This window comes from Rattus norvegicus, chromosome 9 (assembly GCF_021556685.1).
Source record: "Rattus norvegicus strain SHRSP/BbbUtx chromosome 9, alternate assembly SHRSP_T2T, whole genome shotgun sequence".
In the NCBI taxonomy this organism is placed as follows: domain Eukaryota; kingdom Metazoa; phylum Chordata; class Mammalia; order Rodentia; family Muridae; genus Rattus; species Rattus norvegicus.
In genome coordinates, this window is record NC_141542.1 from 101,752,830 (window position 1) to 101,767,955 (window position 15,126).

Sequence of the window (15,126 nt, forward strand, 5' to 3'; positions counted from 1 at the left end):
ATTGATTGGTTTGTAGTCTGCTGAATGTCCATTCTGCTTCCCAGAAGGTGCCCTGAAATTCAAGGCCCTTACATAACAGAAGTAGCAAAAGAAGCCCCTCCCCCAACCTCTTCTACATTAGCATTAATCAGTCCATGAGAGTGCAAACTTCAGGACCCAAGCATGACCCACTCGGCCCCACCTCGTAACCTTGGGGCCCCACTGGACATTCAGATCCCAACACATGAATCTGGGGGACACATTCAAACCACAACAGAACTAAAGACCCAAGAAGCAATGAGACGGAAGCAGCATCTACTTTGATATGTTAATAGATAGCTCACTTAGCTATTTGTCCTGGGTTTCTTAGAGACCTAACACAGGCAAAGGAACTTGAGCTAGGAGGTCCCTGCTAGGTCCTCTCCAACTATGTTTTGGTTGTTAGCTTGGTGTTTTTACAGGACTCCTCTAACAGTGGGAGGCCGGGTGTCTTTGACTCTTTGCCTACTCTTGGGACCCTTTCCCTCCTGGGTTGCCTGCCCAAGTCGTGATATGAGGGTTTGTGCCTAGTTTTATTGTAACTCAATGCACCTTGTTCAGTTAATATTCCTGGGAAGCCTACTCTTTTTCTGAGGGAAAAGAGAGGAGGAGCGGATCTGGGGGAGAGGAGAGGTAGGAAGGGATAAGAGGTGTGGGGAGAGGGAAAACTGGTCAGGGTATATTGTATGAGAGAAAAATAAATAAAACGGGGAAAAAAGAGTTAGTTGAACGGGAAAGTGAGGAGACAGACACGGACAGTTGGATAAAGTTTGTTTGTCCAGAATTTTCTCAGCCTTGACTTTTATCCTCGATATAAGAATGTCATTTTTCTCCTGATACTGGGAGAACATCGTCCATGCAGGGGAGGTGGCTTTTATTTCTTGTCTTCAAAATATGCACTGGGGGGTTGGGGATTTAGCTCAGTGGTAGAGCGCTTGCCTAGGAAGCGCAAGGCCCTGGGTTTGGTCCCCAGCTCCGAAAAAAAGAACCACAAAAAAAAAAAAAAAAAAAAAAAAAAAAGATGGACTGGGAGCTCTGGGTCATCTTTCAGATACCTGCCATCCATTCTTTCCTTTAACTAAATAGAGTCCTTAGGTCAAAGAGTAGTGCAGATTGGGGTACTGTGTGCTAAGTCCCTTCATCTCTGAATCTTTGTCCCCGTGTGTCCTCTTTTAAAAGGAGCAGAGATGTGGCTCCATTGACAGAACACTTGTCTATTACACAGAGCCTTGCCTGGGCCCTGCTCCATCAGGGCACATGGACATGGTGGCCTATGCCTGTGAGCCTAGCGCTTAAGAGATGGAGGCAGAAAGCTCAGAAATTCAGGGTTATCCTAAGCTACATAGTGAGTTTAAGGCTAGCCTGGGCTATATGAAATCCCATACCAATGTCTGTCTGTCTGTCTGTCTGTCTGTCTGTCTGTCTGTCTCTCTCTCTCTCTCTCTCTCTCTCTCTCTGTCTGTGTGTGTGTGTGTGTGTGTGTGTACACAAATAGAGAGTTGGGTCTCCACCCAGGACAGAGGTTCCGATATCTGGCTAGAAGGGAGTGATTTTCCCTGAATGGAATGTTGCAACCCCAGCTTCACTAATTACACATGTAAAGACCCAGTTCCCAAAAAAGCTCCCAATCTGAGGTTCCAGGTAAGACGCATTCTAGTTGTGCTCCAGTAAGATAAAAGCAGGTCTCTGCCTCTGGGTATCTCCTCCTCTCTGAAGAGCTCACCCAGGGATATCCACCAGTCACTGGGCCAAGGAGTCACCCTTCAGGGAAGGTGACCCATGCTAAAGAGGTAGGAGGAATAATTAATCCTCTGATGAGCTCATGCACTTTTCCTTCCCAGAATTCTCATGTCCTAAAACAATCCCTATAGCTGCCGTGAAGAACTTTTGGGTCTGTCCATCTTGAGTCCTGACCCAGAAAGATATAACTCCCTTTTCTTCTCTCCTCTCTCTTTCTTTCAGATGCTGGCCAGAGCCTCAGTATAATTTTTCTGGTGCTGTGGGTTTTTCCTCTAATGCTCCCCTCTCTGCTATATCGCTGCTTGTCTACCATGTGGCTGATATCCCTGCTGGCTTAATTCTAGCAGCATAGCTTTATTTCTCTTGCATGCCTCTTGCTTTGTTTGTGGTTGTTTGAGTAAGAATGGCCTCCCTATGGAGGCTGAATATGTTTGAACACTTTGTCACAAAGGAGTGGCACTACTCGGGAGGGATTAGGAGGTGTGGCCTTCTTGGAGTAGGTGTGGCTTTGTTGGGGGAAGTGTGTCACTGTGGGGGATGGGCTTGGAGGTTTCAAAAGCCCAAGCCAGGCTCACTCTCTCTCTTCCTGCTGCCTGCAGAACAGGAAGTAGAACTCTCAGTTACTCTCCCGCACCATGTCTGCCTGCGTGCCACCATGTTCTCTGCCATGACGACAATGGACTGAACCTCTGAAACCATAAGCCAGCCCCAATTAAATGTTTTCCTTTATAAGAGCTGCCTTGGCCATGGTGTCTTTTCACAGCAACTTAACACTGACTAAGACACTATTTAAACCTAAATCTTGTACCAACCAGGACCTCAAATGTGGACTGGTATGGCCACCAGACATCTTTGTTCCTCGACCCTACTGTAGCCACCTTGCATGAATCTTTCTCTGCTTTTCATTTTTACTTCTTTAATTGGCTTATGGAGGGCCACTGCCAACGCCTGGTTTGTGGCAGTACTGGGAGGTAGTAGAAACAGTAGGAGGTGATGCAGCATAGAAGAATGTTTATATCGTTGAGGGTGTGCCCCTGAGAGGGATATAGGGCTAGGCAAGATGGTTCAGCAGGTAGGGCACTTGCTGCCAAGCCTGGAGTCCTGAGTTCCATTCCTGGGACACACGGGATGGAAGTAAAGAACCAACTTGAGTACTCTGTCTTCTGACTTCCACTCATGTGCCATGGGGCCTGTGGCACCTCCCCTTTTACCACACATACAAATAAGAGGTAAAATGTCATCTTGTTTTAAAATCAAAGAATATTGGAATCTTGTCTCTTTCTTTCCTTTCCACTCCCCTTACTTCTTCCTTTTCTTTTCTAGCACCTGAGGGGAACAACTTCCTCTGCTACATGTTCCCACCACAGGACAGAAGTGACTGGGCCAACCATGAAACAGCCTCAGGAACAGTGAGCCAAAATGAATGTTTTCCCCTTTACGAAAGTTATTTTGTCACAGCAGAGAAAAGCTGGCTAACACAATCTGATCATTAACCCTGAACAATACTCTAGTTAAAATTGCCCCGCTAGGAAATCACCTTGTACACATTCCTACCCCCACTCCCAACTCATCCCTATACCTCCTCCTCAGTACCACCTCCACCTCCCTCCCTATCCCTTCTCCCCACTCCCACCTCCCTCCCTATCCCTTCTCCCTATCTCACATCCATTCCTACCCCTTGATCTCATCTTCTACTCCCATCCCCATTCCTCACTCCCAACCCACCCCCCACTTCCACTACATCCCCATCCCTCTACCCCATCTCCTCATCCCATCCCCCACCCCCATCCCCTACTTCATTCCCCTACTCCATCCCCACCCCCATTCCTCACCCACCTCATCCCCGCACTACCTATGTTATTCCCCACCCCCACTATCTTAATCAGAGTTTCTATTCCTGCACAGACATCATGACCAAGAAGCAAGTTGGGGAGGAAAGGGTTTATTCAGCTCACACTTCCACATTGCTGTTCATCACCAAAGGAAATCAGGACTGGAACTCAAGCAGGTCAGGAAGCAGGAGCTGATGCAGAGGCCATGGAGGGATGTTACTTACTGGCTTGCTTCCCCCCACCCCCGGCTTGCTCAGCTTGCTTTTTTTATAGAACCCAAGACCACCAGTGATGGCACCGCCCACAGTGGACTGGGTCCCCACACCCCTTGATCACTAGTTGAGAAAATGCCTTACAGCTGGATCTCATGGAGGCATTTCCTCGAGAGGCTCCTTTTTCTGTAATAACTCCAGCTTCTATCAAGTTGACACACAAAACCAGCCAGTGCACCCACCTACTCCATGCCCTGCTTCATCCTCCATATATATGCATAGGAAGTACCTTAGATTTTGTCTGTGGAAGGCCTGAGGGTGAAACACGAAGAGTCTGGTTTGATTTTTGGCCATAGTGGGAACCAAGACTCATGTGACTTTTTACAGGAAGTGGTAATTCTTACCTTGGGGGACCTCAAGACCTGAGCTCACCAGCACTGGAAGCCCAAATAGTGCTATAGAATGGTTTACTAAAAAAGTCCCCTGAGGGTCTTGTGGTCTGAAGGCTGCTCTCCTCATTCATGTGGCTTCTGTCAGGATGTCTGGAGTTGCAGGCTTGGGCCAGGTGACATTGACCACATTAAGTATTTCTAAATGAGCCTTAAAGGTCATCTGCTCCCATAACTACTTCACACCCCTCACTTCGGTCAACAATGTCCTCCCACCTCCATGAGTGAGGCAGAGCTATGAAGTGTTGAGAGTCTACAGTCAGCCAACGCCACATTCAGCTTCTAACAGGATTCTGCTCTGTATTTATGAGTCCCTCTAGTCACCAAGTTAGTAGACCACTAATGGGAGACTAATTTCCTTTATAGGTGACTGGAAGTTTCACTGCAGCCTCAGAAGCCAAAAGTGGGGACATCTCCAGCCTGTACCGAAAGAAGTTTTGGTCAGTCCATTATGGCTAGAATGGCTACAACCAAAAGGGAGGGAAGAAAGAAGGAGGGGAGGAAGGAAGGAAGGGAGGGAGGGAAGAAGGAAGAGAGGGAGGAAGGGAAGAGAAGGATGGAGGCAGGCAGGCCAGCATCAGAGGGGCAGAGCCAGGAGGATTCCAAGTTCTGGGAAAGTCTCTCTTACATTGAGAGACCTCATCTCAAATTGTTAATGAGCAGGCGGAGAGCCTGCAGTGCTCCTGCAGTGGACGCTCGTGGTACAAAATGATACGGCTGAACAGGAAACAGTTCTGCCAGGAAAACACGCTAGAACACACGCTTACCGTGTGCAAGGCTCAAGGTTTGTTCTCCAGTGTTCTCCAGGAAAAAAAAATGTGTTACCATAAAATTTGGTCACCCATTCCTACGGACACCCTCAAAGACTGAGGAACAGGCAATCAAAGGAGCACCAACAGCACTGTTCACAAGACCCCACTAAACTGTGGGAGCAGCCCTGATGTCTCTCATCTGGAAGTTGGGTGAACAGGCAGCGGAAAATCCACACTGTGGATATCTAATCCTAAAAAGGCAATCGCGCCCGCCCAGCGCAAGCGAGACTTCCGGTTGAACCTCTGGAGGCTTCTGACAGAGTCGGAAGCTGCGGAAACCGGGATGGTGTTGCTCAAGAGCGAGCAGTTCCTGACGAAGCTGACCAGGCTCTTCCAGAAGTGCTGGTCGTCGGGTAGCGTGTTTATCACCCTGAAGAAGTGTGATGGTTGCACCAAACCCATCCCACAGAAGAGTTCCGTGGAGGGCCTCGAGCCCGCAGAAAACAAGTGTCTGTTAAGGGCCACGGATGGGAAAAGGAAGATCAGCACAGTGGGGAGCTCCAAAGAAGAGAATAAGTTTGAGATGGCCTATTCAAATCTACTGAGAGCCGACATGAATGGGCTGAAGAAGAGGGACAAGAAGAACAAGAGTAAGAAGAGCAAACCAGCAGTGACAGGCGTGGCCACTACCAACCAGCTGCACCAGTGCAGTTTTCCTGTTTGCTGCTTTCAGTACCCCTGTATGTAGCTGTTTTCACGGAAGGGTCTGTCAAGAGAGAAGGGTTGGGATGGCCATAGGTTAGTTGTGGTAAGAAGCCAGTTTTAGATTTGCTGTACAGCTGGATATTCTTAGATTCCAGCTGTAAGGTCTCTAGTCACCATTGAAGAGCTATGCATCATTAATCTTCATGCTAGTTGCTGCTTTTCCTACCCTATTTCTGACAATAACTTCTAACTGTAGATGGTTTTGCCTTGTCTTTGAGATTACTGTAATAGTTTTATTAAAAGTTGTGTTATCCTACAGGTGGGTTGGTTTTCTTGGTTATATAATTTAAAATTAAAAAAAATACATTAAAAAAAAAAAGACAATCGCTACCGAGTGGAGGAATGTATTATGCAATTTCATATTCATGAAGCTTCCAGAATGGGCAAATCCACAGACAGGAAGCAGCTCCGTGGCTGCCAGGCCTCGGAAGGGGAAATGGGAAGGGATCAATTAGCAGGGGTGAGGTTTCACCATGGGTAGTACATGCATAACGTAGCAAACATCCCAAAAGTTACTGAATGCACACGTTAAAGTGCATTTTATGTAGCATGAATTTTGCCCCAATTTTTTTTCTTTTTTCTTTCTTTTTTTTTTTTCTCTTTTCTTTTTTTTTTTTTTCGGAGCTGGGGACCGAACCCAGCGCCTTGCACTTGCTAGGCAAGCGCTCTACCACTGAGCTAAATCCCCAACCCCCGCCCCAATTTTTAAAGAGCATATACTCCTCTCTTTTAAAATTATATTTTAAAATTATATATCTAAGATTTGCTTATATTTTTTATGTGTATGGATGTTCTGCCTGCCTGTACGTCTGTGCACCATACGTGTGCCGGGTTGTGGGTTCCCTCAGAGATCAGAAGAGGGTGTCGGATCCCCTGGAACTGGAGTTACAGAGGGTTGGGAATCGCCATGTGGGTTCTGGGAACAGAACTCAGTGCAGGAGCTGTGAGTGTTCTTTACTGCTGAGCCATCACTCCAGCCCCGTGTGCTCCAGTGTTTTCTTTGAGATACTGTCTCACTGCTTATCCACAGATGGCTCTGAGCTCTAATCCTCCTGTCTCAGCCTTCCAAGTTCTGGGACTGTGTGTGAGTTGCCACACACAGTCTAAAAGCATGTACTGTGACTGAAGCAGGCGATACAGACCTCACCTCTCTGCTTGCAGCATTTCATAATCTGCCAAAGACAAAATCCCTCACCCAAAATACTCCCAAAGCTCCGGTTTCCCTAAGAGGCAGGCAGGAAGGGCCTGCTGCGGGATGACCTCACTCCGCTCTGGACTTTCTCCTCGTACTTTCTCAGAACCTTCGGGATCTGGAGGATGTGCAGGATCCAGGAGGAGCTTTGCCTCCCCCATGGCCCAGCAACAAGGCACGTCACGTGGTCTTCCCAGGTATCCGGCACCAGTAGATTCCAAAGAAACCAACCACGGAAGAGCTCCACGTGAAGGTAGGATGCTCCAGTGCTAGAAGGGAAGAAAGCGGGTAATAGGGGGCTGTCAGTAGATAATAAAGTTTAGGGTGAGAAGCAAAGGAAGACATATTGAAAAAGAAAAATCAGAATGTGTGGGTGATGTGAAAAGGAGTACAGTATACAAAAGAGAAACCGTGGGAGGGGAGGCAAGGGGAGGCTTGTGTACTGTTATCTCAATTTCACTTCAGAACCACACACACACACACACACACACACACACACACACACACACACACACACACAAACACAAACACACACGACTTAAATGTATGTTTAGTATATTCAAAAGCTAAACTGAAATTTGACAGGACAGACAAATTCGAACAGACACAAACCAGTCTGATATTATGTTGAACTGAAAAACCACACAGAGCCAGAAATCAATTGAAGCACTCTGATTACACACAACATGTTTGCTCTGAGAATATCTGGTATTTAGTAATTGACTGATACTGATCTTATCATTCTGAAACTCTTTTCTGCACGATATCGTATAAAACAAACACACACACACACGTTCTTTACTGGAAAAGGATGAAGGGCATAGCAGTAAGAAAGAGTTGAAGGAAAGCCCTTCAATGATAAATTTGAGATTGGAGAGTCCAGTTTGAATTCGTGATTAAAAACAGAAGAATTTCCTAGTTCTGGTTACTGAAGGGCACAGAAGCCCTGACAAGTCAGTAACCATGGGCAGATACCCCAAATCCTCTACAGCCCCCTAGCATACAGAAGCAAGGGCTCCTCCAACAGCGATTGATTCCAGGTTTGGGGCTAAGAATGTGTCACAAGCCTAGAATGCCATGTCTGATCAGAGCCCTGCCTCTATCAGAACAACACTGGAGCGAGGCTTGGTGATCAAATTCATATCAGCAGCCTGTCTGCCATTATTCGATCTCAATTACATGCAATGAGTGAATCACAGATGTGGGACCCGTGCCCCAAATTCTAAGCCCAAATTCTGCACTGACAGTCATGTTGGTAATGACATGTCTACAGCCAGAGCAGACACTTCCAAAAAGGTCATGCCACAAAAACAAACAAGAAGTGATGATAAAAGGGCAAGGTAAAGATCTATTTTAGATTTAAGACGTACTGATTAAACAGCTCACAGGAATCTTGATTGCATCCTGGGTAGGGAAAAAATGTTCCCCCTTATAAAAGACATCTGGGAAACATCTGCAGAGCCCCAAATGCAGGTGGTGTGCTGTGTGCAGCTATGGCTTCGATCACAGTGTTGTGGTTTCATGGCAGAGTGGCCTTATTAGGAGATGGTGGGGGGAAGGGGGGCTTGGATTTCCTAGAACAGAAGGTCTGTGGGAAAGTGGCAAGGCACACAGAGAATGCCGTAACAGACCCAAGGTTCCTGCTACCATGGGGGCTAGACTGGCTCTCTGAATTACAGCAGGCTGATCCCCTTTTGAAGTTGCCTTGAAAAGCAGAAAGTCTCCCCTTCCGTTTCTTTGAACCTCATCCCCACCTCTTACCTCCAATTCAGCATCTGGCATAATCCCTAACCCACGTGGACACTCACCCCCACCCCCAGGCACTGTACATGTTTAGGAAAATGGCCCATGGCAGACAATATTGATGAAAGGGAGAGATCCCGATGCCCAGAGCATTGGTGGGAAATCTCTGCACCACAGCCTAGTTCTGGGCCTCTGAAGCCCCTGGTAGGTTCCAGCCCAGTGCTCTTGTCTAGGATACCGGTTCCTGTGTGGTCCCTGGGCTCTGCAAAGGAAGCCTATCCTTCACAACACTGCTGTGGCTCCAAATAGTATCCAGGGCTGGTGAGGTGCCAAGTGGGTAAAGGCACATTCTGTGGGAACCTGATGATGTGAGTTCAATCCTGGAACTCACGTAAAAGAAGAGACCCGACTCCACAAAGCCATCCTCTGGCCTCCATGCGTGCACCACTGTACAGATGCATACACACAGACACTATATTTTAAAAGTTAAGTGATTCATTCATCTACTTATTCAATTGTCTGACCAGTATTCCTGCAGCAACTACTATGCCCAGGCAGTTTGAAACCACGGGAGATGACAGAGAGCAAGCAACCATGGTCTTTGCTCTCACAGAAAAATTGACAAGCGACGGAAAGGGAGGGCCCATCAGAGATGGTGGTGGGAGGAGCTATCAGAACTGACATTTGAGTGACAAGCAGTGCCGTGTTCCGGTTTGAATGGGATTTCTTGTGTGTGTGACCTCCAAAGGTTGATGTGTTGGAAGTTTGGTCTTTAACATGGCAGTCCTGGGATGGGATGCAGTCCTTAACAGGCAGGGTCTCATGGAAGATAGTTAATCACGGGAGAGTCAGACATAGGAGGACTTCATATAGTTCTTGAGGGGTCTTAGTTAAGTCCTGCGAGACTGAATTTGTTTTTTGGGGTGTCTTGAGGGGACAATATTGTTTGTCTTTTCAGAGACAGGGTTTCTCTGTGTACCCTTGGATGTCTTGGAACTCACTCTGTCAACCAGGCTGGCCTCAAACTCAGAAATCCACCTGCCTCTGCCTCCTGCCAGTGAACTGTGATCAGCGAGTAAACCTGGCCTCTGAGGTTCTCTAATTCAACACGTGACTGCTTCCTCTTGCATGGGAGTCCAGCATGGTGCCATCAGCCATATTGTGATATAGCCAGAGGGCCCTTGCCAGAGCCGAGTACATGCAAATGCTGCACTTTGAGTCTACAGAAATATAAAATAAATAAAGCTTACTTTAATAAGCACACAGCCTCAGGTGTTTTCGTAATAGCAAGGAAAAACTGAACAAATACAAACAGGAAAATAATCTCCATCTGTGGTGTGTGCGTGTGTGTGTGTGTGCGCGCTTGCGTGTGTGTGTGTGTGTGCGTGTGTAGATAGGGTAGACTTGGGGTATGATAAGGAAAGTATTGAGGAATAATCTCAGACGCCCAGCTTATAAAATGGACAGCTAATGATCGCTTTCTTTAGGATATTCTAGAAGAGACACAGCAGAAGCAGGGCAGAAGGGTGTTCTCGAAGGTCACTGAATACATACTGGAGTGGCTCATCTTTGCTATAAGTGTGTGAACTGGTTATGAGTCAGTGGCCGTGGAAGCTTCGTATTGCAGGACCTCGTCTTTTTTTTTTTTTAATTTATGTATGTATATGGGCGTTTTGCCTGCAAGTATGTCTGTACCTAAGAAAAAGGCGACAGAATCATGGGACTACAGAATCATGTCAGACACCTGCCAGTTGCATGCTGGGAAACTGAACTCAGGACCTCCAGAAGAACAGCCAGTGCTCTTAACCACTGCGCCATCTCTAGCCCCAGGGAACCTGCCTTGTTCCTCTTATAGAAATGACTACTCTTCTAAAAAAGATATGCTCAGATTAATCTCAGTTCTGAGTTCTCTGTTGAAGAGCAATTCTGGCATGATGCTGTTGGTGACAAGCAAGGCTCTGCAGACTCTCTCCTAAAAGCAAGGTGCGTGCAGAGGGGAAAGGAACAAGAAGCTTGGGAACACACAGGCCTGTGTGCACATGCATAGACCCAAGCACAATTCTTTGGGGATTTGCTGATCAGCCCTGCAAAGGTTCAAAGTGGTTCATATCGCTCATATCTGATCAAGGAACAGAAATTCCAGGGGTGACCATGCTGGGGAATGGAACCTTTCCTCCAAATGCCAATCATGTTACCCCAACACTAAGAAATCCTCGATGCAAGAAATGCATTGTGTGGGAAATGCAGCAGTGGATGGAGTCTCCCTTTCAGGTGGATACCCCAAAGGAGGGACAAAACAGGCCGTATATGGAATAAAAGTGGGGGGAGGATAGAGCAGGAATCAGACAATGTGGGTAGGTGGTATACGCATCACTTGGGGCTCCTGCAACACAAGACCACAAACTTGGTAACTTAAAACAAAAACTTTCATCTTTGAAGACAGGAACCTCAACATGAAGTTTGTCAGCAGGGCCACATTCCCTCAGTAGCTCTAGAGAACAGCCTGGTCTTGCCCCTTCCAGCCAATGGCTTCTAGTGACCTTGGCTTGTACCTGTAATGTTCTAATCTCTGTCTTTGTCTACCTGTCTTCCTCTGTGTCTCTGTCCTCTGAACCTCTTTGAGAAGGATGCATCTCTTTGGATTGGGGGGGGGGGGGTTCATCCAGATGGTAGTCCTATGAGTCATTTCCCCTCAAGGCTTTTTTGATGTTTGCACAGACCCTGTTTCCAAATAAGGTCACCTTCCCAAGAATTATAATTTGGACATGAGACTGTGTTATCAAACCATCAGGCATGGGAGGCAGTGGTTAAGCTCGCTGGCTTTCTGACTTGGTGATGGCGTCTTGTGGGCAAGGACCACTCATTCTGGAACTACACTGAGAAACCCAGCCCTGCCACAAGTTCTCACCACTGAAGAAACACAAAGCATTCTGGGAAATGCTGGTGGACTCCATCTATGCAAATGGTCCTCTCTTCGATGGTTGTTCCCACGTCCCCTGCACTAAAGTACTTTGCTCATTAACCCAGAACCCAAATGGCCCACCTTTCGTGGAACTTACAGCTTCAGGCATTGGTTTTGCTTGCCCAGCCTGTGCTAGTCTTATGCAAATGATCCTTTCAGAATGATTCCTGAGCGGGCCATGTGATGGCTTTTGTGTACCAGTTCTGGACCTGTTCTGTCCATGATACCTAGGAGTAGGAGAGTGAAAGCCACAAAAATCAGTACATGAAGCTAAAATGTGGCCCAAATCATTCTTTAAAGTTGAAAGTGTAAACCAAGGGAGCTGGCACGTCCATGTTTCAGAGAAAAACCCACTAGCCACCACACATTGAAGGTGGAGCTCCTGCACCCTGGGCAGGTCCTGTTTGAGGTATGGATGGGAAACAGCAAGGGAGAAGTGTGCTAAAGAGATCTTTCTCTCTTCTCCACGCCCAGATTTTGCAGTTAACTTTCCTACATTGTGGGGAGGAATTCACAGCATGCCACATTTGTGGAAGAGCCCTTAAAGACTGGGCCACAGAGCAGGGCAAGTGCTGGGTTCAAGTCACCAGGTGACAAAAAGGGACAAGAGATGAAGTCCACACCTACAGTCTTACTATTCCAAGGGACACATTCAGAGACCACTCAATCCCTTTCCACAAAAGGAATTACGGTGGAAAATTAACACAGAACTAAATCACCTCTTTGCCCTCCCTGTTTTCTGGTCTTCCAGGCTGAGACTCTTTCCTGACTGATTAAAAGGTCCCCAAAACATGGATCCTCTTTCCTGGGCATTGTTCTCCCAGCCACAGGGATTCTTTCATTCATATACCTCCACCCCTCCTCAGGCACCGCCAACATCATCTCCCACAACCCTCACAGCTCCCTCCACCACCACCCCCAAACATCCCAGGGCTGTAGTCTGTGCCTGGGAGGTAGGAACGGACCTCCTTGCCAGCATGCTCTAAGAAGAATGGACAATAGCTGTGGACTGGGTACCTTGCCTTCCTGTCTTCTAGAATTCAGCAGCTTTGGAAATTGCAACATTGGCCTGCTTTTTACAGTGCCTCCCTGCTAAGCTCCAAGAGAGACAGGAACTCGCTAGGGGCCTCCAAGTGTTAGATGAATTAAAAATATTCACTGAACATCTCTTACTCGGGACACACTAGGCCAAAGGTATGGGCACAAACTCAAGCATCATAGGAAAGTTACAACTTCACACCCTTCACACCCACTCTCTATCTCTCTCCCTTCCATTTTGTCCCCCTCCCCTCTTCCCTGAGGGCAAGAGTCGCTATCCCTTTGATCTTTGGAGTCAGTTGAGAGTTGAGGGTTCCAGGACTGGAACTGGGTACCTAGGAGGAATGAAACGGAGAGACTCCTAGGAACGGGACCCCCAGGCAATGGGCTGATCCCTCTGCCCCAACCTCGAGCACTCTTCTAGCAGCAACAGTCCTGAGGCTTTGAAGACGAAAGCAGAGGACAAACTTTGAAAAGAGTTCCAAGCTTGCACACAACTCTTCCGGAAGCGGTTCCGCCCCTGGGGACTCCCCAGGGCCACCTAGATCAAAGAGCGGGCTACAGTGCCTCTGGTCTTCTAACATGCAGCCATGCAGCGCCCCCTGGTGGTAGCGGTCTCTTCTGGTTTCCCTAACTGGGCAGAGGACAGAAAATTCCTCCTCCTTAGAACTTGAGGTCCTTTCTCTTTCCCTTTTTCAAAAGAAATGTGCTTCGTGTTACTCGAAAAATATATACAATTTCCGTATTATGTATATTACAAGTTCTAAAAATTAAAGGACCATACAATTATCCTTTTCAAAACACAAAGAAACTCCATATCAATTTTGCCAAATTAAAATTCAGGGGACCCAGTTAAATTCGGATTTAAGGGCCATAAAAGATAATTGCATGGGGGCAATTATTTTATAACTGATCTAAAATTCAAGTTTAAGTGCTTTTTCGTCTGTTCACTTGCTATATCTGTCCACTCTATACCTTTAATATAGTTTTCCCTTTCCCTATGGAGGTGGTGCTCCACCTCCATAAAAGTAGTGCTGCACCACTAAATAAAAGGGTGGTGCTCGGAAGGCAAACTGTTCAACAACTTAATTTCCCTACTTAACAGTCTTCTGTAAACATCTTGCCCCCAGTGTTTTCTTTAATGAGCTGGACTCTTAGATATCTGGAGATGACCATAGTCTCTCAAGCTCTTCTTTTATCCCCAACCCAAGAGTCCTTTCTGTTCATTCCCAGGCTTGACACTTCTGAGGATGTTGTAACACGAACAAGCATAGGTGGGACTTTCCTCGAACGAATGCTTCAACCTCAGGATTCAGACTGCAACTCTGACAGATGTGAGTTCTGTCGTCTTGAATGTTGCCTGGAACTGCTCCGTCAAGCTTTGATTGTGAAGCGGGCTAATAGTAACCATGGTGATCATTGTGGGGTCTGTCTTCTCCCACTAGATAACAACCTCCACGTGGTCAGAAACTGAGATCTCATGCCCATTAGCATCACTGTCACATTTTTATAGGATATGCTCAAATTGCTTGTACATGGCAAGCATCCAAAAATGGTACCCCAGGAAAGGTAAGAGTCCTCCATAGCTGAGGTTTGGGGATAGTGGCAGGGCATAAAAGTTAGAGTTTGGGTGTCTTTGCAGAGAGAAAGATGGCTTTGGGTCACATATACTGAACTTGGTCTGCTATTTTCTGGTTATATGGTTTGATATTCCCATCTTATAACACACTACAACCTCACTAGCTTGAGGTGCCTCCTGGCCATCTTCCAGTTCTGGTGGTTGACTTTAACTCTGAGTTGCAGTCCCTTTTAGAGGCCGGAAAGAACCCGTGTCTTCACCTATCCAACCTCTAAGACTACCCCCAGTCCTTCAACGCTCTGTTTGACCTTCAAAGCCAACTGTCTGACTTTATTTCCTCTACTTCTCTTTTGAGGATCTTTGGGGCTAGGATAGACCCACTGAAGGAAATTCAGAATAATCTGTTTTAAAACGTGTAACTTCTCATCCCCTTCCTTGGGTAACCTAACATTCATCAGAGGTTAGAAGGGGGCACCCTCAAGGGGCTGACTGGCTGCCTACCATAGAACTATGACAATGAAGGAACCTCTGTCAGGCTGTAGGTTTATACAATGGAGTTCCTACAAACAGTGCAGGTTAGGAACAGATAATAATTGTATTAGTTGTTATGTATAATTTACCTCAGAACTTAATGGGCTAATCCAATACCATCTCAGCCTGCATGTGGGAATCAAAAGTACAGTGCAGCTCAGGTGAGTGGTTCTAGTTGATGTCTTTCCCAATGCTGCAAGCAAGATATATATTGAGTCATTTAAGTTTGACTAAGGCCGGACACTTTCAAGATGGCGCTTTTAATAGGTGCTGGTAGGAAAAGCTTCACCTCTCTCCTCTCCATGGGGCTGCA

At 46.8% G+C, this 15,126-nt stretch overlaps 1 protein-coding gene and 1 long non-coding RNA gene across 2 annotated transcripts; one reads left to right on the forward strand and one right to left on the reverse strand.

Moving 5' to 3' along the window:
• The first annotated feature begins 5,289 nt into the window (after positions 1-5,289).
• On the forward strand, positions 5,290-9,964 carry Srp14l1 (signal recognition particle 14 like 1). The gene is made up of 3 exons (XM_087568172.1): positions 5,290-5,743; positions 7,067-7,213; positions 9,662-9,964. Coding segments are annotated over exons 1-2 (399 nt in total). The 5' UTR covers positions 5,290-5,346; the 3' UTR covers positions 7,069-7,213; positions 9,662-9,964.
• On the reverse strand, positions 6,103-14,044 carry LOC120094730 (uncharacterized). Its single transcript, XR_015629207.1, has 3 exons — positions 13,039-14,044; positions 11,763-11,892; positions 6,103-7,229 (listed from the first exon to the last, which is right to left on the reverse strand). It is a non-coding gene; the product is annotated as an uncharacterized LOC120094730 (long non-coding RNA).
• Positions 14,045-15,126: the final 1,082 nt, after the last annotated feature.

Coding starts and splice junctions, on each gene's coding strand:
- Srp14l1 (XM_087568172.1), top strand. CDS start 5,347: ATGGTGTTGCTCAAGAGCGAGCAGTTCCTGACGAAGCTGACCAGGCTC.